At 50.1% G+C, this 21,468-nt stretch overlaps 1 protein-coding gene across 2 annotated transcripts in view; it reads right to left on the bottom strand.

Moving 5' to 3' along the window:
• Positions 1-6,427: 6,427 nt before the first annotated feature.
• The window catches only part of Sirpa (signal regulatory protein alpha), a 39,194-nt gene continuing 24,153 nt past the window's right edge, over positions 6,428-21,468 (bottom strand). Inside the window, exons 6-9 of one of the 2 annotated variants that reach the window (XM_052726235.1) lie at positions 21,138-21,248; positions 18,404-18,428; positions 10,908-10,959; positions 6,428-8,787 (exon numbers count right to left, since the gene is read on the bottom strand). In XM_052726235.1, the coding sequence (XP_052582195.1) occupies positions 8,530-8,787; positions 10,908-10,959; positions 18,404-18,428; positions 21,138-21,248 (446 nt within the window). In that variant the 3' untranslated portion in view covers positions 6,428-8,529. The remainder of the gene's footprint in view (positions 8,788-10,907; positions 10,960-18,403; positions 18,429-21,137; positions 21,249-21,468) is intronic. The other variant, XM_052726236.1, reaches the window with a different exon arrangement.

Raw genomic sequence — 21,468 nt, 5'->3', positions numbered from 1 at the left:
GATCCTGTACTCATCTTTGAATCCTGATGCTCTACCTTCTGTTTGATTCTCTCTCTCGTTTTTAAACTTTCTTTTTATTTACTCTTTGTGTCTTTCACATCATGCATATAGATCCCATTCATCTCCCATCCCTTTGTATCCACCCTCTGCCCTTGCAACCTCCTACCCTCCCAAAAAATAAAATAAAATAAAATTTAAGAGGAAGAAAAGAAAATTTTCATCATACATCTCATCATGGAAGCTGCAGTGTGACACAGTGAGTCATGCAGTAAACCCTTTGTCCATACATCTTTACTTGCAAGTGTTCATTGCAAAGAGTCGCTGGTCTGGTTCGAGGCCTCTGCTATACCATCAATACTGGGCCCTCACTGGGGTTCCTCTTGGAAATCCTGTTGTTGCTCTATGTTGTGGAGATCCTGCTGCTTTGGATCTGCAGAATGTGCCTTCCTGTGCTTCAGCAGATCATAAATGGGATGGATGTTGGAGTGGGCCAACTCATAACCTTGTTTCTGGACCTGGGTAGTTGCAAGGTTGGTGAGCCCGCCAGCAATCCCCCATCCTCACCACCAGGGTGAGCTTTCCAGCATTGTCCCGGCTAGATCATCCTTTGCAGTGATAGGCAAGGGGTGAGACTGGTTCTCCTGCCTTCACGCCTCAGGGTTGGCTCACCCACACCTACACATCAGGACCAGTTCTACTGTGTTGTCCAGGCGAAGTGCAGGGGCCACTCTCCAGAGTGCTGCAGTTGGTGAGGGTAGGCACAGCTCTTCCTCTCTTACGACCTCAGGGCCAGCTCTTCCACCTGCCACAGGCAGCGAGGGGTGGGGAAGGGGTGGAGCAAAGAAATCTCTTCCTAGCCCATGATGCCATATGGCTGATGAGGGACAGGACCAGATCTCCCAAGTTCATGTTCTCGGGTCTGGTTCACCAGCACCCCAGTCAATAGGGTCAGCTCTACAGTGCTGCCCAGGGGAAGTGCAGGGCCCATTTCCCTAGTGCCGCGGGTGGTAAGGAGGAGGGTCAGCTCCCTCATCTGCTACAGGCGGTGAGGGGTAAGGGGTAAAGGGAGGCATCTTTTCCCCACCCATGCCACCATATGGCAGATGAGAGGCGGGGCCAGATCTCTCACCCAAGCCCCTGTCAACAGGGTCAGTTCCACTGTGCTGCCCAGATGAGGCACAGGGCCTGCTTCCCAGAGTGCTGCAGCTGGTAAGATCTTTTATCATCATCATCATCATCATCATCATCATCATCATCATCAATTTGAGACAGGGTTTCTCTGGGTAGCCTTGGCTGTCCTCTATTCTTGTAGACCAGGCTGGCTTCAAACTCAGAGATTCAGCTGCCTCTGCCTCCCGAGTGCTGGGATTAAAGGCGTGTGCCACCACCACCCAGCTCTACTTGATTCTTTCTGCTTGTACGGCTCTCCTTTGAGTTTTCCAGTTAAATCATTGGGTTTTTCAGTTTCACCTTCATTTCAGCTCAAGTCCTTGTCAATGTCACTGTCAAATCCTTAGTCGTCATTATCATTTCCATCTGCCTTATGCTTGTGGGTTTTTCATTTTTTCCATCACTCGGGTATTTATATTCACTAAGTTCTTCCTCTTTAATTTCTTGTTCTTATTCATTGAAAACTTTTTTTTTTCCATCCAATGTATTCTCATCACGGCTTTCCTCTCCTCCAAATCAATGCTAGTGCAAATAGTGGCACAAGCATTGTGGGAGTAACCAGCCACTCTCTGCTTGGATTAAAGTCCTGCTCCATGAGATGGAACCCATGCCTGACACTGCTTGGGTGGCCAAGAACCTGAGACTGGATAGGCCGCAGGCCTACAGGAAAACCAAATACTGGCGTTATGCTAAAACCTAGCAATAAGATTACTCCTGAGATTATTCTGCCATACCCATAGATCAGTACCTTTTTCAGTCATCATCAGAGAAGCTTCCTCTTGTGGTAGATGAGAACTAACTGAGAACTAATGGAAGATTTTGGAACATTCAGTTCTTTCTCCTTAATTACAGTGTGTGTGTGTGTGTGTGTGTGTGTGTGTGTGTGTGTGTGTGTCCTCTTTAATTCTTCATGAAATTTATGATTATTCTTTTAAATTCTCTGTCCTGGGTTCATGTAGAAAATTCTCATTGGCAGACATTTCTACAGCACGAGGATATTTTGAAGAGAATATGTTGGCTTACTTTTTTGATTATTGGTATTTTTGTGATGAGATATGGGCATGTGGAATTTTCTTCCTTACTTCTTAGTCTATTAGGTACAAAACAGGTTGGGGCCAATTTGAGGATATTGGGTGGGTGGAGATGTTGAGCCTAGGGGTTGGAAATGGCTTGGGTGGAATGAATCTGGTACATGAAGGGGACTGGGCAGTATGTGCTTCCTGGTCTAAGCCTAGGCTGTGGGGTAGATTTGGCTTGATGGAAAGGTTGGATATTGCATGGGAGGGTCCTGTGGGTTGGGGAATAGGACAGGTCTTGTCCAAAGCCTAGACATTGTAATTCAGGCAGGGATAGGGGTGGTTGTGGTAAAGGCATGAATGGGGGGCCAAGGAGACTCACTTGGCTAGACCCTGGAGAAGGAAGTGGTTTCTGACTGGGTAGGATGGTTGTAAGAGATAGAGATCTGTGGGGATGTTATGGGTGGGGGGGGGGGTCTTAGTGGAAGCCTATATTGGCTGCAATGGAGGCAGGCATGGTTAGACTAGGTTGGGTCATTAGATGTGAGACCCAGGCTAGATCTGGCAGGTTAGGGAGGAGACATTGATAGAGAAGTCAGTGAGACTTCCTGTGCTAGACCATGGAGGTAGATGTGGAAAGATTTATTATTGAGTTTTAGGAGTTCTTTATATATTCTGTATATTAATCTCTCAGCAGATACATGACTTATAACTATTTTCTTGTAGTGAATAGGTTAATTTTTTATTCTGGTAATAGTGTCCTTTGTAGAATGTAACTGTTCATTTTTTTTCTTTCGACATAGGATCTTCCTATCTACTCCTGACCGTCCTGTAACTCACTATGTAGACCACAATGGCCTCAAACTCAAAGAAATCTGCTTGCCTCTGCCTCCCAATGTTACGATTAAAGGCTTGTGCCATGCCATGATGCCTAGCAAGTTATTAATTTTGATGAAGTGTAACTTGTGGTTTTTATATTTTTGTTGTCTGAATTTTTGGTATTATATCCCACAACATCACTGTCATATCCAGAGTCATTAAGCCACCTCCTACGTTTTCTTACATGAGTTTTATAGTGTCAGCTCTTACATCTGAGTTTTTTTGTGCATTTGGATTTTCGTATATGGTGTTAGCAAAGTGAAAATCTTATTTTAATAATTTATTTCTCTAAAATCTATTATTTATTTGTTTCATGTGTATGAATATCTTGTCTGTATATGAGTATGTGCACTACATTCATGCTTAGTGGCCATGAAGGTCAGAATAGGGCATCAAATCCCCTGGAACTGGAGCTACTGATCGCTGAGAACTGAACCTGAGTCCTTTGAAGAACAAGTGCCCTTAACTGTTAGACTGTCTCCAGCCTCAACAATATGTCTTTTATTTAGTATCATGTTTAAAATAGAAATTCAAATATTTATTTTATGCCCTTTAAAATGTTTCCTGAGTTTATTTGAATATAGTTGTAGTCTTTCATCCTGTTTTCCATGTATAGCTCCAGCTTCCCAAGAAGAGGCACCAAGGGTTTAAACAAGTGTCACTGACTCCCTGCCAGTTGGGAAAATGTACCCAGGACCATGGCAAATGGCAGAGAAGCTCAGTGGGAAAAGTTAGGGGGACGAGGGCTTGATTCTGATTCTTAGCCTGACAACTAGGGCCTCTTAGTGTTCCTAAGATGTCAAGTAGGCTTCAAACCATGTCCTTTCTCTTCCTTCTTCCTTTCTTTCCTCTCTTTCTTCCTGTCCATCCATCCATCCATCCATCCATCCATCCATCCATCCATCCATCCACTCACCCATCCATCCACCCACCCATCTATTCATCCACTTACCCATCCATCCTTTCACCTAGCAATTCATCTACTAATTCTCCATCCTCCCACCCTTTTATCCATTCTCTCACCCCTCAAACAATTATTTGTTGGATGCTGTCTAGGGGCTGGTCATGGGAATCATGTTAAGGAACATATTCCAATACCCTACTTGCAATCAGGCAGCTCCCAGGACACTATAGAAGAGGGATGCTATCAACCAACACAAGATCCATGAGTAATTACAAACTGCAATATGGGCTCCAAAGACTTGCTGGACAGTTATGACATGTCTAACCAATGAACTAGGCCCACTCTCCGGCTTGGAGGGCAAGTAGAAAGTGGGTGTTCCGGACAGGGCAAGCCTGTACAAAGACCCTGTGGCCCATGTTCAAAGCTGTCAGGAGGCTGATTGCCAGTACAGGGTGGGGGGATGGAGAGAATAACATGAAAGGGAGGGGTGTGCAGCTCTGATGGGGGCCAGTACCTGCAGGGGAGGCTGGGTCTGCCTGGATCTGGCTCCCCTGCACAATGTGACTCACCCTTACTCAACATTTAGATCTCAGCTTGGGGATTTCCTCTCTGGGAAGCTGCTTTGCCTCGTGTAGGCTTAGCAAAGTCCATCTATTTTCATCTAATAAGAAAAAGTATCCCAAACTCAGAAGTAAGACAAAAGGAGGGGGCGTTTCTCCTCATCGCCACAGTAGAGCATGGTTTAAACGCACTAATGAAGGATTAGTTAGTCCTGACAAGGAAGACACCTGAGTTTGTTTCTGCCGTTTGACTAGAAACCCGATTTTATAAAGTTATGATATATGCCCATTCGTTGATTTTGTCTGGGTGAGGGACAAATAGCTTGTTTAGCAAGAAAGATAACTCTTGAAGTCTGGTTTATCACCCTGGGGGCTATAAACCAGTTATATCTCTAACTTGACATTTCTTTCTCACATCCCTTCATAAAAGCCTGTGGGCATCCATTTCCTCTTGGCAGCAGGGCTGACCTCCTACAGGGGACCCATGCTCCCTGGCTGATGTTCTCATTCTGTATGCTGGCCACGGGCAGTCACAGCAGTGCTCTGTTAGGACGGCTAGCTGCCCTCACTTCCTCCTGCCCCATGAGCTCATATGGGTGTAGCCTGCTTTCGTCAACACTGCATTCTCAGAATTTTGCGAAAGGCCTGGTTCCCAGCAGGAGCTTGAGAAATAGTTATTAACTCATTAAGTGATCTGGAGTTTGTCGCTTTACCTCTCTGAGCCACATTTTCCTTTCTGTGAAATGGACACCACAACACGCATCTGCCAAGATTCCATGAATTGAAGAATGCAAGAGACCACGAGCGTCTCAGGCACACTGCATTGCTTAGATATGTCTCCCCAAAGGCGTATGTGTTGAAGGCTTCATTTCTAGCTGGTAGGTGGAGTCAATGGGAGGGGATGGACCACGAGGACTATGACCTAATTAACAGGCTATTCCCGATAGTCATAATTTGATGGCATTATTGGGAGGGGGTGGGAACTGAGAGATGGGGCCTGGGTGGAGGAAGCATGTCTCTGGAGGCATGTCTTTGAAGGGTATGTCTTGTCCTTGGAGCCTTCTTCCTGGCTGCTGTGAGGTCAGGACCCTCTGTGGACATGTCCCTCCTCCACTGCCATCATGCTGTCTTGCCACAGGCCCACAGCAGTGGGGCAGCTAAACACAGAGAGAATCTCTGAAACCTAGCGCATTATTTTCTCAGGTGTTTTGTCAGTGACAAAAGGCTGGCTGACACACGAGGTGGACCGAGGCCTCCCTTATTCTAGGGCCTGGGCACTAAAGATGGCAGATGAATTTCTGGGGTGGGGAGCTCATGGTCTGGTTGAGAGGACACCAAGTCACAGAGGGAACTCCTCCATGGCCTCAACATTGCTTCCTGCCCTGACTTGCTTCGATGATGGACTGTGACGTGGAAGGGTAAGCAAAATAAACCCTTTCCTCCCTAAGTCACTCTTGGTCATAGTGCTTTATCACGGAAAGAGAGAGCCTAAGGCAGAGGTCGTCATGCCCTCTGTGCAGGCGGAGAGGACCAGCCCAGCGCCCAGTGCAGAACCTGCCATGTAGCACAGGGCGTTCCTTCTTTTAATCCCCAAGGAACCCTGGGAGGGGACTCGATTAAACCCCATGGTACAGCCAAGGTCCCTGAGTATCAGGTGAGTGGGTGAAGTGTACAAATCCCCACAACACTGAAGTAGTGGAGAAAGGCTAAAACCCCATGTCTGCATTTCCGGCCGAGAGGACAGAAGCTTTACATCTGTAAGGCCTGGCGCGGGTCACGTTATACAGAGTGTTTTGAAGCCTTGGCACAGTCCAGCCTCACCCCCAGCTCCAGGGGACAGGTAACTGGCAGACTCCAAGGACAGGGGCCCAAGGACAAAGATGCAATACCCAAAGGCATCATTGTTACCCAGAAATCTTTATTACAAAAATATTTTGCAAGCCAAAAATTTTAAGTTGCAACTATGTACAAAATGGGGCCTGTTTCCTTCTCATCTGGTCTACAGATAAACTGGAATCCCATTCCTCTCACAGGGCACATTTCGTCTCTTCCTTGTACCAGGGTTCCATACACGGGTTTGGGGGCCCTCTAGGCTACCTGGCTAAAGCTATAACTATACACCTTCCCTGCCTCATTCCCTTTCTCCCTCCAAAAAAACTTCAGACAAAGCTAGGATGTCAGTGAGAGGGCATCCTTTGTAACTGGTCTATACAGCTGTGTGTGTACTCACGTGTGCCGGCAGAGGAGAAGGGAATGGAGGCTTATAAACCAACCCTTTGGAATTAAAAGGCAGCCCAAGAAGATGGCAGGGCCACCCTGGGTCCCAGATGCCAAAGACAAATTCTGGTTGGCTGGCTCAGTGCTGCCAACACAGCCTGTTGGCTCAGCTAATTCCTGGATGCCATCATGGGAAGTATCAGGTCACCAACCCTAGAGAGCTGGGTCCTTGCTGTGTTCCTGACACCCTCCCATCACACTTATAGAAGCAGGCAGGTTGGTTCAGCTTCCTACTTGAACAGCCCGAGCCAGGGATCCCCAGGGATCAGGGACATTAGTGCCTCAACTTGCTGAGCTACATGTTAAGACCAGACAGCCAGGGTTGTAACATCCGCTTGCCATGGGCCCAGCCAGGCCCCGGCATCCAGTTTGAAGGATGTGGGTCAAACAGAGCCTCTGCCCAGACTCCCTAGCTAGTGACAGAGGGGTAGTCTGCCCTGGCTCACGGCTGTGTCGTCACAGGTACGATCAGGTTCGGTCCCAGTGTGATCTTGCTGAGGTTTGATGGCAATAATGGACTCCTCCTGCACTGATTACCTCAGAGTGCTGGAACGCCGGCTGCTGGCTGAGCGTCCCTTCTCTCTGCGTGCCTCTGAAGTGCTTGTGAGTGAAGGAGGCTGTCACTGACCTTGTCCCCTCAACGTGGAATGGCCGACATTAGGTCAGCACTGGGTCAGACAAGGCCGCACTTACCACAGCAGCCACGGAGGCAAAGGGCCAGCCAGCCATGTAGCTTCGTAACAACAGGGCCCGGTTCGTCCCACTGAGGCTGAATGCCTGAAAGTAGCAGCTGAGGGATCCCTTTTGGTCCTCAGAGTTCTGGGAAATGGAAAAATCTGTTACTGCTTTAAGAAAATCCTTCCAGGACAAGAAACTGTTAGACCTCAGACTTCACAAGACCCAACCATTCAACACATGACGAAGAGCCAGGATGCTGCTGCTGTTGTTTTAAGAAAAAAAAAAAAGAAAAGAAAAGAAAAAAAATAATAAAAAAGAAACCCAACAACAACGAAACAGCACAAATCAAATTTTCTAACACCTTAGCTTCAAGACTGCACAGTTCACATTTCTCAATAATTTACAGGTGTCCACAGAGTGCTGCTGCTGAGTTAGTGCTGGCTGGAGGAAGCAAGCTGGGACTGGGAGGGAGGTGGGGCCACACTGAACATGCCCAGGGAGTCTCTGCTGGTCTAGGAGGAGAGGGTTCCTTCTCCCCCAGGGCTAGTCAGTCTGGCAGGTGGGAGGCCAGCACTGTTGGCGGAAAACTTGCTGTCTCCTGATGTAGTTCTTCCACGGAGGGGGCAGTTGATCTAAAGGGATTCTTGCCCCAAAGCCCAAGTTGGGTGGAGGTGGGGGCGGGGAGCTCTTCTCCACACAGGAGACCAGGCTCTGGAGCAATAAGGAAGCAACCTGGAGTCGCCAAGATCAGGATCCAGACCCACGTGTGATGGGCCGAGGCACACTTCTTGGATTCCAGGCAGCTTTCTCCAGTGCCCACTCTGGTTCTGCAATACCAGCCTCCAGAAGCAGGGAACATGGCTGCCCTAGGAGTGTTGGAGAGCCAAGGAGGGAAGACAAAGGCCACCCTCATTCTTGGTCCTAGGACCTGTTCCACCTGGCCTTCTAGGGACAGGACTGGCTGGCTGGTTGTCCTCATCATGGCCACTCCATGTGGAACAAGAAAACTTGTGGATACGGGCCCTAGAGCCGACCACAGTCCCATTCACTTCCTCTGGACCTGGACACTGGCATACTCTGAGAAGGATGGCTCAGGCTTGGGGGCTGGCTGTGCCCGGCTAAGGTGGACCATGTCCAGGTCGGCATAGGTGAGGGTATCCTCTGGCCTCGGCACTTTGCCTGTCTCAATGCTCGCATATTCTGTGTGGTTGTTGGGCTCGGGGGCCCGGGGGGCGGGCTTCTTCTCTTTGGGCAGATTCAGGTCTGCATACGTGATATCGTTGATGTCATTTGTGTCCTGGATCTAAAAGACACAGAGAGAAAGTCATTCTGGAGCCCTAGCCTGCTCACCCATTAATGGACTACAAGGTCTGCCTGCTACTTTGCCAATGGACTCAGTCTTAATTCAGGCCCGTCTCCTGCCAATGTAATTTTATTCCCAGCCTTTCTCCTTCCAATCCAACTTTCTCCACACAGAGCCTGGAGGCTCTTCTGAAATACTAGGGCGGTTATCTCATATCCCTGTTTCATGTCACCTCCTTCTTTCTAGGTGGAACTACCTGCAGCTCTCTTCTCTCCTTTTCCGGGACTTTTCCTTGGCCTGGAGTACCCGCCCTCACTTCTCTTTGGAAGAGACCCAGTGCACCACGGACAATTCTGCTCTAGCCTGCTCCATCCTAAGCTACGTCTTGGCCCTCAGTGCCTCTGGCTGGGCCCAGAGCCCCTCCGAGCTCTTCAGCTCACATCTCCCGATCATCGCATCTACCACCAAAGACTATGTCTGTTTCACAACCTTAGTGAATGTGATCTCCCAGGAGAGAGGGAAAACTCCTCCAGTTACATGTCTATTCCACAACCTTTTTTTTTGTTTGTTTGTTTTCAGACAGAGTTTCTCTGTATAGCCCTGGCTGTCCTGGAACTCACTCTGTAGACCAGGCTGTCCTCCAATTCACAAAGCTCCACCTGCCTCTGCCTCCTGAGTGCTGGGATTAAAGACGTGCGCCACCACCGCCCGGCTTATTCCACAACTTGTTACTGGGCATTTGTTATACTGCAGACAACGAGACGCTAGCACAGAGGCCCAATCCACGGTGACAGGACGGACGGACGGACGGACGGACGGAGGGAGGGAGGGATGGATGGATGAAAAGATAAATAGTCGGGAGCACGGGTGGCCAGATGGCTAAAACCACACAGAGTCATTTAACTTTGGCTTGACTACAACTCTGCTCAGGAAGAATTACTGACCCTATTTTACAGGAAAAAGAGTGACCTAGGGAGGTGACAATTCAGTAATTTGGGCTAAGTCACTTAGTTGGACCCTAAAGTGGTGGACTTCCCATATTGTGAATGCCTCTACCCTGAGCCCTGCAGGTACTCACTGTTGTCTGGGAAATCATGACTGAACTGGTGTCCCTCCCTGGCAAGGTATGGTGGCTGGCCCTGGGAACCTAAGGCAAAGGTCTGCTGGCTCCCGGGGAGAAAATCGGCCCCCTTGCTCTAGGACCGGACACTGAACTCCATCCTCAGTAAGTTTGGAATGTGAAATTTCTACAGGCTTCGGTAACCACTTCTCACCACCATCTTTTACTCAGAAGGAAGCTCAAAAACAAAGTAACAGGGGGAAAGGAATCTCGATGCTATGATTAGAAATTGTTTTAGGTGTGCTGATTACCACTCAGCACATGCCTAGGGCTGGCAGGGGCTGGGACAGCAAACCAAGGGGTCCGGCCTCCAAACACCTTATCTCTCCCAGCCTGGCTCTGTCAGCAGATTATGTCTAAAGTGGTATCGGCTGCCTTGGGAATGGCAGGAAAGCTGGTTCTTCCATTCCAGGTCCAGGATGGCACTTGTCTTGTAACCAGGCTCTGAGGAACCCTGTGTGCCCGGAGCTGACATGATGGACAGAGACAATGGGGCTCAGAGGTCTGGGATATACACTAATGATGCTGCCTATAAAGTCTCCTTATCAATGGGGGGGGGGGGGGGGGCGCGGGCGGGCGGGAGGAGCTACCAGGTCAAGGGAGGTGCCCTTGTAATCCAGGTAATTAGTGATGCGTTTCCTCCTCCACAAAGGCAAGAGAGGCCATGGCTGGTAGGGAAGAGCCAGGCTCCAAGGAGGTAGGAGTGAGCTGCTGATGGTGAGGTGGGATGTTCGACACAAAGGAGGCTGCAATCTGACTCCAGGGCATCGGTTACTTGGGACACATTGCCCTTGGTACCCCCTGGAGTTGTGCAATGGCTAACAATGAACCCGGCAGTCCCCAGACTCTTTGGAGCAGAGAGAAGGGTGCAGAGGACTCATGGGTGATTCAGTAATGCACAGATCCTCCCTACCCCCAGAGTCTTAATTTAGAACTGGATCCGCAACTCCGGCTGAAGCAAGGAAATCACACCCCAAGTTTCCCAGGAAGGGCAGCTCACCAAAGACTGTACCTGGGTTATTTCCCTGGCATTCTTCTCGGGCTCATGCAACCTAAAACGGAAAGAGACACAGATAAAAATATCTATCTCAAGAGCTTATGCAAATCAATCAGAATAACATCCAGGCCCTACTTCCTACATGGGCCAGGGAGGGACCGTAACTGCTTATCAAATGTCTGGGCACAGGAGCCGGTCTCACTGAGGGAATTCTAAACAATGCATACTCATTTCTTAAAAAGCCTCTGTTGGAAGGATCTTTAAGACTGATACTGGAAAAGGTATGCGCAGAAGAAGGTGGGATGAGGAGACACGTCCATGAACTGCTGTGGGGGAGGCAAGCCGGGGCTATCCTTTGGGAAATAGTGGACAAACCATGAGAAGCGATAATATCCCATTTTTTGACCTGTGACTGTACCTTTCTGAGGGATTCAATATACAAAGGCATGTGCCCTGGACAAGATGTGGAAGTGAATTCACATCCTGGTAGTCTGCCAATGGGCAGTGGTTTGGGGAAATTAGCATAAACCAAATCATTTTGTGTTCACAAAGCAGAGGAGAAGTTTCCATTTGACTTTTGTGGTGCTGGGGATGCGACCCACTGCCTTGTTCATGCTAATAAAGTGGCATATCTGAGTCATGTCTCTAGTCCTAGGAGATTTTTGTTAAGTAACAAATGCTTTCATTAAACGAAGTGAAAAATCAAGTCTCTATGAAGTATCCTTGATGAAAATATGTGGAAAACTGGAAAGAAAATGAAAATAGCAGTGGCCTTCCAAGTATCTTTCTTTGTTTTAGTGTCCCATATTTCCCAAATGTTATAAATATACCTATGTAATGCTGCTAAAAGAAAAGGAAGAGGAAAGATCAAAATGCCTTGCTTAATAAACAACAATAACTGTTCATGCCCCCGATTCTGCCATCAGAACCCAGTCTGGGCTCAGTGGAGGGTCACGGTGAGGGTGATGAGCAAGCTGGAGCCACTGGTTCCTCAGGGGTTACATACATCATCGAGCCAGAGACTCGGGGCACGTGAGCGTGCATAATGTCAGAACGAGCAATGGGGCTTGGCAAGCAGGGTTTTTGATAGAGCTGTCACGAGTGCTTGGATCATAAAGTGTCCCAGGTGGCCAACCAGTCCTCCAGGGTCCAGGACACAACTGATGGGAGGTCATACCACTCTCTGCCCGGTCACCAGCTCCTACCTTCTGCAGTCTCCACTGCTTGTTTGGTCCACATTCAGTCACCACCGTGCTCAGACACCCCCCGATCCCCACCCGATCCCCACCACGGTCTGCCGTGTCTACTCCCTTCACCACTCTTACTCAGTTCCACATCTGCACACTGACTATGCATGAGGGCTGCTGCTGCTTTGCATTTTCTGCTTCAGCAATAGCCTTGGGTGACTCTGTTCTATTGCTGTGAGGAAATACCATGACCAAAGCAACCTGGAGAGGAAACGGTCTGTTAGAGGGATGCCTCCTCATCACTGTTATCACTGAAGGAAGTCAGGACAGGTACTCAAACAGGGCAGGAACCTGGAGGCTGGAGCTGCTTACTGGCTTGCTCCCCATGGCTTGCTCAGCCCACCTTCTTTTTTTTTTTCTCCGCACTGGATCAGTTGTGAGTCTCTGTTAACCACCGACCACACAAAAGCAGCTTCTCGGAGCCCGGCAGCATCACTCATTAACAGATGGACAGTGATAGCTTGCAGCCCAAGAAAGCTGGGAGCTCCCAGAGGGCAAGGACAAAACAAGCCTTCAGGATGGGGGTAGTGTACCTGCTTTATGTCAGGGCCTGTGCTCATAAGGCTGCAGTACTGCAGTGACTTGGCCTCTGACCTCCAACTGCCTTACGATCCCATCCACTCCTCCACTGTGTGCCAGACATAGTACATGGCACTCCTGTTTCTTGTACATCTCCAGCTATCTCAAGACCCTGCAGACTTGGACAAGTACCCTGGGGTAGTTTAGACAAGGCTTACAAAGCCAGAGGAGGGAGAAAGCCCACCTGGCTGAGGTTTGGGGACTATTTTATAAGGAAGCAGCTTTGAGATGGCCTTCTGGGGCTAAGATTCCCATGCCCAGAGAAGGACATCCTTCTCGTGGAGACATAAAGAGGGTGACTGGTGGGATAGGCAAGGGGCAGGGAGGAGTCTGAGCAGCGCCACCAGGGAGACAGAGATGCAAGAGCATGAGCCTGACTCCCACAGGTGATGCGGTTTTCCAGGAAGCGAGGAGGGGGTATAGCCAGCTCCCACTGTGTTTGGGCCTCATTGTCACGCGTTGCTTCTCTTCTCCCTTCTTTTGTTTTGTTTTGAGCCCACCTTCTTATAGAACCCAGGACCACCAGCTCAGAGACTGCACCACCCACAATGGGCTGGACCCTCTCCCATCTATCATTAATTAAAGAAATGCCTTCCAGGCTTGTCTATACCCCAGTCTTATGGAGTCATTTTCTTAATTGCGGCTCCCTCCTCTCAGATGACTTGAGTTTGTGTCAGGTTGACAAAAACTAGCCAGCAGGGCTCCTTACTTCTTTTTCTCTTGGTTAACGTATAAGTATCCTTTTAAAGACTTGGTTGTGTTTCCTCTCTGGAAGGCTTCACCAAGAATGCTCAAGTTGGTGGGACCACTTCTCTATGACAACCTCACGTCTTCATTGCTGTTTCCTGTTCCTCCTTGCCATGCTGTCTTACCACACAGGCGGAGGGAGGCACCCAACCTTGAAGCCAGAGCCTGTCAAACAGCCCCAAGGCCTTTGCACAGACAACTCTCCCCTCAGATCCTTGAAATCCTATTTTAACACTTTTCTTTGGAGATGGGGTCTCACTGTGCAGGCCGAGCTGGCCTTGAACTTGTAGCGATCCACACGCCTCTGCTTCCCAAGTGCTGGGATTAAAAGCATACACCACTGTGCCCGGCTAAAATCCTATTTTAAACCACCTGATCTGAACCTTCACAGAACTTCCACACTCTGTTCTCAGGAGACCATCCCTTTCTTTCAGAGCAGTATTCAACACTGTAAGCATTTGTCCACTCTGTTTTAAAATATGGCACCATCATTACGAATCCTGGGCTCAGACTAGAGTGGGGTGTATCCTGGATTCCTCTCTTCAGCACAAGGTGAACTGGCCATCTCCAAAAGCGACATCAAATTTGGCTACTTGGTCACCTTATGTCACTGGTCCCAGGTCTCCAGGCTGTGGAAATCCCTGGTTTCCCTGCCTCCATTTCTTGCTTTTATAATGCATAAGTAAAAGCCAGGCATGTTGGTTCATCCCTGTATCCCAGTACTGAGGAGACTGAGGCAGGGATTCAAGTTCAAGGCCTGCCTGGATTACATACTGAAACTCCCATCGCAAAACAAAACAAAAAAGAAGGGGGAAGGAAGAGAAGGAGGAGGAGGAAGAGGAGGAGGAGGGAAGAGGAGGAGGAGGAGGAGGAGGAGGAGGAGGAGGAGGAGGAGGAGGAGGAGGAGGAGAAATTATGTTTCTGTACAGAACCCTTACCACAGTGTAGTCCACCTCCATATCCTGATTGGTGAGGTTGTGCATAGCCTGCTCCTGACCCCTGCTGTAGGTGTCCTTCCTTATGCTCTGGCTAATCTAGTCCTATCCACACCCCTGCCTCAGGGCCTTGGCATTAGCTACTCCTTGTCTAGTGTACTTTCGCCCCGACAGCCCCACACTAGAGCTTCTCGTTCACTAGCTGTCTTCCAAATGTTGCCTCCTGAAGGAAGCCTTCCCTGATCACCCCCTTGTTCTGCCTCATCTTACCTTTTCCAGCTCTTGCTGCACATTGATTATTAAGCTTGTAGTTTGCAGGGTAAGCTGCCTCCCAAGGGACGATGAAACCATAGCACCTAGTCCTGGGCTAGCTCAGGGCTTATACTCCCTCCAGAAAAGGTTGCTGAATGAATGGGTGAGTGTTTTCTCGCTGAATTCCCCCAAGTCTGGCTCCAAGCTGAGCTCAAGCCAAACAAATAAATGAACAACTGGGGTAGTCCTAGTATCCCGAGAATAAATGTGGTGAATGTGTCGCATTTAAACAATGGCCATCCAAATGAACCCCAGTGTCCAATAAAAGAGCAGGCAACACTCTTGTGTGGGCGGGGATAACAGTGTTCTGCCTGTATGTCAGAAGGCTGGGCCTGCGGCCAGCCAAGCAGCCTGGGGGCCCTTTGAGTTCAAAGACGCAGGATCCCCGTCACCCTCTCTGAGGTGCTAGGCTTTCTTCTACACCAGCACCAGTGTCTTTCAGAAAGTATTTGATCCCATGCTGGGCCAGAGCCACTGCTGCCCAGGAAACCACCATTAAGGCTTGCTACCCACCATCACTTTGGTCTAGGGACATGAAAGGAGCTAGTGATTTAGCTCCCTGGGTAGGCTCACACTGGAATGATATGAAAGGGCAGAAAACGTCCTGCTTCTCTGGAGGAAGAGACAGATGGCGGGAGGCAGCAGAGCATCAATGGGGACATGCAGGTGTCAGTACCAGCAATCCTGCACAGACCTGGGGCAGCTCGGCATTTCGTTGACTTCTCAGATCCTGGCCGCCTCAAGCACAGGAAGGGGACTATAATAACCTCCTGAGAGAGGGGCTCCCAAAGGGTGGCACGGAGTCGGGATCAGAGGCTCAGCTTTGGTCTGTGTTTGAACAGCTCCCGGGCGTCAGCCTCACTCGGGTCTGGGAACCACTGTCCTTCAACAAGGATAGGAATAGAAACTCACGACCACCAGGGGGATAATCCAAGTAAAGGGACAGATGGGCCTTGGGACACAGTAAGTGCTCACTGAGCAGACGCGGTGGCGGCTCCTGCCGATCTCATAACGCCACTTTTTCTTCTAGAACTACCGTGTAACCAAGTAAGACAAGTGAGAAACAACAGCAACAACAAACTGGACAGCGGCCCCTCTGTGGGGAAGGGGCTTCAGGGGCTCAGAGCTCACAGGCACTGCAGCAGTGGGAGATGACGATCATTCAGGCATTCTTTCACTCGGCGAGCCTTTATGAAAAATTTATCCCGTCCCAGGGATGGCACCAAGAGCAAGAGCTGCTGGCTGTGAACAGGAGGGACACAGTCCCTGTGCTCAAGAGATTTGGAGACAGGCTGGAGCTACTTCACACGGACCGGGATGTGCATGCTCGCAGGAAGGCTCCTGATCTAAGAGGAAGCACTGACCTCATTTCGGAAGACTAGGAGGGGACCAGACGAAAGAAAGATACCAACTCTAGCTGCTATGGCGCACAACTCCAGAGGTGCCGGTGCAGGACCCACTGTGTCCCCATATCCTTTAGAGCCCCTGAAGGGCACATGTGTGGGAGAGGCCAGTGTGAATGGGCTAGGAGGAGAGCTGGGGCCCCGTATGTGGCAGGAGAGAAAAGAGGCCCAGCCCAGTGGGAAGCCTCAAGGTTGGCCAGAACTCACAGTGTGTAAGCATGGGGGCCGGGCCATAAGGCCTTTGGACTTAACCTTGAAGGCCCACACAGAGCAACCGCAGGTCTCTGAGCAGAGGAGAGAGACGAGCCTTGTCCTTGGGAAAGACTGTACTAGGTGAAGGAATGTGACCAGCAGAGTGAGGGTGACTGGATAGGATTCCTGAGGGTGGTGTGAGTGGTACATCGATGAGCATGTTCAGGGGTAGAGGCTGGTAGGCTGGACAGGGTCAGGGGAGACCAAAACAGGAGGCAAGACTCATCCCAAGGGCACTGTGCCCTCTCTCTCAGTGGGCAGACAGAGGCAGATTGAAGCTTCCTAGAGCCCAAGGAGGTAGGCGAGGCTCCCCTGCTATGTGCAAATTCCCATTATGGATGGTCCTCCAGCCAGGACGGACTCCTCACTGTCCCCAATGTGAGGTGTCCTTGACTGTACATTCCAGCAAGCCCTCTTGGCTCTGTCTTTAGAATACAACCAGAACCTGACCATGTCTTAGCCCACACTCCACCTGGCCCAAGCCTTCACCATCTGCTTAGACCACTGCAGGCATTTCCTCATTAGCCTTTTGACTTCCACCTCACCGGTCGCCTAGCTTCTACACACCGAGAAGGCGACACTTGGAACACAAAAGCTAGATCACATCTCTCCATGGAACCACCCGGGTCCTTCTACAGTCACAGGCTCTATAGTACTGGCTTCCACTCAGGAACCTCCATTCAATTCTGAACTCCAGAAGGAAGGGAAGGAGACAGAGAGAAAGATGGAGGAAGGAAGGAAAGGCCGGCACAGCTCATGTGATGGCACAGCCTCACCGGAACCAACACGAAGCCATTTTAGCACACTGGCACACTTACACAACAGACTATGGTGCTGTCCTACTCTGCAGGAGAGCACCAGAGCCCGTCTTACAAGCCAGAAAAGCCTTTCTCCAAAAGGGCTGACACACACTTGGCTGCACGGACTTCCTCATCTCTTGGCTTCCCGTGTCCCTGTCAGTTAGGCCTCCCCACTCCAAGCTCGGCTCCACCTGTTCTTGTCCAAGCATGCTAAGTCTACCCCAGAGCCCCTGGCTTCAGGTCCCTGCTCACATGCCTCTTCAGAGGCTGTGGCTTCCTCTGCCTAAGCCATACATGGCCACCCATCCCTGCTGTGTGGGAGCCACCATACTCCGATGGCTGTGTTTCCACACTCACTTCCTCCCCAAGTCTGAGCCTCGGTTGTACCTCAGCCCCTAGAACAGAGCTCTGCAACAAATCCCCTTGAACATAAACAGCTGCACCAAGGTGTCCTGTGATGTCACCACCTGAGTTCCTGAGCAGGCTGTGACCTCAGAAGGACTTCCTCTACCACCCTAGCGGGTCCTCAGGCTACATCCTAGTGAGGTGCTTGGCAGAAGGAAGGAGGGTAACATGACTAAGGGCTGGGGAGATGAGTCCAGTGGAGTGTGCAGGATTTCATGAGCACAGAGGGCCTAGGGAAGGATGCTACCCCCAACACTGTCACTGGGGATTAGGTAAAGACCTCGAGCTACCAATTCGAATGTGTCCTGAAACCTACTCCTTTAAGGCAATAATCAAAAACAGTCCTGACCAGCAGGGTACAAGAGAGAGAGGAATATGGACAGGCATGAGCGAGGGTTGGTGATTTACAGTATTTTGGGGTCTGTTAGACAACTAAGGAAAAGGGGGGCAGTCTGAGTGGATGGGTCAGTGGGTGCACTGCCTGCTGTGCATGAATACCAAGTTCAGATCTCCAGAACCCACGTAAAGTCAGATGAGGCAGCTTAAGTCTCTCTGTAATCCCAGGGATCCTAAGGGGAGATGGGTGGTGAAGACAGGAGCGACCCCAGTTCATCAGCCAGCTAACCTGGCCTACAGAGTGGAACCAGAGGCCCGATCTCCAAGTGGAGGCAAGGACCAAGGTATTCGCTGCGACCTTCAAATGCATGCTGCGGCACACATTCATGAACATGTCCTCATTCGTGAACACGAACATGTGCGCACACACAGATTTAAAACAAATGCTACTACAATAGTAACCTGGCCCACAGATGTACTTACCTTGTGGAAGAAGTCGACCCCTTGGCTGAAAGAGACAAAGAAAAGGTGGTCATTTAACCAGAAACAATTTTCTGTGTAACTTCCCACATCTCAGGGATGTGGGGAGAGTTAGCTCAGCGAAGGCCTAATGCCAAGCCAGTAGATAGTCTACCATCATTCACCATCTTCCAGGGAAAAGCCAGAGGGCTAAGCTAGGCTACTACATCCCTCTCTTGTAAGACGCCAACCAGTCCCACAGAGCTTTCAGCCTCAGAGGGCCCAGGTGGCTTCCTATTCTCTGCTGGGGTTCCATCTCCATTCAAGCCCATAACTTTGGCAGACCCCAATTAGGTCCCACAGTGTTGGAGAGTAGATTCAAGCAAGAATTTGAGTTGGGGAGCAGGTGTGAACCCCAGGGTGGGTCACTTCCTGTCTGTGAATGTTAACTCACAGGGCTAACCATGGCATCCATTATTCACCCATTCTCACTTTCCAGAAAGCAGCTGTCTGCTTCAGTGTTTTCAGGTCTGTGGTGCAGGAAGGGCATCCCGCAGATTATCTCTGGGGGATTACATTATATCTGCAGCAGTCTGATCCCCATTTTGTTATAAAATCACAACGAAAAAGCAGCATATGCACCGTGATGGGCTCAGCACTGCACTCTGCACAGGCCACCCAAGGATGATGAGCTCAGGCAGCGGGGTGCAGCAGACTGGGGCTTCCCAGGCAGTGGATCTGCAGGCGAGCAGGTGCAGAGCGGGCTGCGGCCAGCATGCCACATCTGAATGGGGGTGCTGGAGCCAAGCACTGGGCACAGCCATCTTTAGGAGTCCAAGGACAGAGACTGTCCTCATTTTAAACCAGCCAATGGTATCTTCCCAGACCCACAGAGCTGGCAGGTAAAATGGGGTCCTTCCCCCAGAATGCAGCCATGATAGGGGAGAAGGGGTGGCTCTTCAGGGTAGGGGAGAGAGAGGGGAGAGAGAGGTGGTGTGGTGTGTAAAGGAGACCCTAACGTGTTCTCTGGTTCTGAATTCTGGCCTACCAGCCGTGAGGTTCTGAACAAGTTTTATAATGCTGCCACGCATCAGTCTCTTCATCTGTGAAATGGGTCGGTGAGACTCCCCAAGGTCTGTGGTGAGAATTGATTGCATTATTACATGCAAAGCATCAGAGGTACTGTGGGCCTGGACTGAGTACATTTTGTCTGTCCCTGTTGCTTGAGCCTGCGTGTGGGAGCCGGGCTCTCCACACACTCACCACTCACGGGTTGGGTGGTCTCCTGTGTCCACAGCCCTCCAGGCCACTATTCCTCCTCCGATCTCTTAGGCATTGATGCTGAGTCACACAACAATGAGCTGCCATGAGGAGCTTGCATGGACCCCAGTGCTGGGCCTCTGAAAGGACGGACCACTCGAGTCTACCTCGAGTGGAGCAGGGGCCCCACCTATGTGCCCCCTCAAGGCACTCTGGGAATAGTCATGCAAAAATAAAAAAAAATAAAATAAAATAACTCAAGTCCTTAGACAGGACTTGAGGCTTGGCTGCTGTTTCAGAGATGAGTCCTTCCAGTTGGTCCAGAGGGGACAGAAACTGTGGAACACAGACCGTGGGGTGCCGAAGGGATGGGAGACGGGTGGGCCACACTGTCCCTCCTGAGCAGACACACAGCTCCGGAACGGCAGCCCGGGGTGGTGCTTGTTTTCAGGCAGTGGTTCATGAGGGCCACAACTGGCATTTTTTTTTTTTTTTAACAGCCAAGAGAACAGAATATAAAAAAAGAAAACCTCAGAGTTTCAAATTGATATTAAGGGTGTACTGAGTTGAGATATAAAATGCTACATTCTAGAAACATTATGGAAAACCAGCACAAAACAGTCTCCTCCAGCAGAGTGAAGAAGATGTATACTGGTAGGTCCCAGAAGGTGGCAGACCCGCTACTACACAGCAGTTCACTTGGGCCTCAGAGCTACCCTCCAAATCAGTGCCCCTAATTAGCAGTGTGACCTCGAACAGGTCAGATGAACTGCTTGCCCACTGCCAGCTTCCTCTACTGTTACTGTGACGGAATGCAACATTAAAGCAACCTCAGCTGGGGGAAGGGAAGCTGGTGGAGGCTGAGGCGAGTATGAAACAAGGGTCTGGAGCCTGTTTGGTGGCTTCAGGGTCAGAGGCCTCACCCAGCCATAACCACACACACACACATATATGTGCGCACACAATGGAAAGATGGCCTGGCCTGGAACTCGCATCTTCTCCTGTGGAGTTTAAGGCCATGTACCTTGCTGCCGTGAGGAGGCTTTCCTGGGAGGGGCTTATACAGGACACTGGCTGCAGGAGCTGCCTTTATTAAGCACTGCATATCCAGGCACTTGCCTAATATCTTACATGGACACTCCACCAGCTCGCCCACTTTCCTTGGCAGCAGTTGGGAGAACTAACTAGGAAACCTGTTAACATGGAACCTGCACACATATGAGGGACGTGGAAGGCTACAGGCAGCTCAGGCATTTCCTCTCTGAGGCTGGCTGGAAGAGTCTCTGAGGTCCCCCTCGCCACCCTGGCAGCTCCACATTTCCTACTACCTCAGCAGCAATCTCACGAGGACATGAGACCTGGGGCAGTGGTGAAGCTGTCCCATCAACCCCAGGACTACCCTCTGGTCTTCTTGTCCTGGGAAGTCGCATATGCTTAAGACACCAGTGGCCATCCTGTGAGAAGGACTGCCCTGAGAGAAAGCAGAGATCCCACTCACCTTTCTTCTGTTTGATCCGGAGGAGGTAGAGGGCTGCCATCATCAGGACTACTAGCAAAGCGCACACCACACCCACAGCGATGAAGATGTTCTGGCTGGGAGAATTATTATCTGAGGACAAGGAAGAAGGATTTCATGTATGCAACTCAGAAACAGAAAAAAATAAAAGCCCGCCCCTCTCTCACCAGTTAGCCTTAGTCGTGGGCATCTGGCTGATTCTTCCTAGATGTCTAGGCTTGCCTACCCACACACACACAGGTCACTCACGAGCAGGGCAGAACGCATGCACGCATGCACGCACGCTGCTGGCGGCCACAGAGAAAGTAGCTGC

Source organism: Peromyscus californicus, unplaced genomic scaffold (genome assembly GCF_007827085.1).
Source record: "Peromyscus californicus insignis strain IS unplaced genomic scaffold, ASM782708v3 Scaffold_7__1_contigs__length_154581171, whole genome shotgun sequence".
Taxonomy (NCBI): domain Eukaryota; kingdom Metazoa; phylum Chordata; class Mammalia; order Rodentia; family Cricetidae; genus Peromyscus; species Peromyscus californicus.
This window is presented reverse-complemented; position numbering and strand designations above follow the sequence as displayed.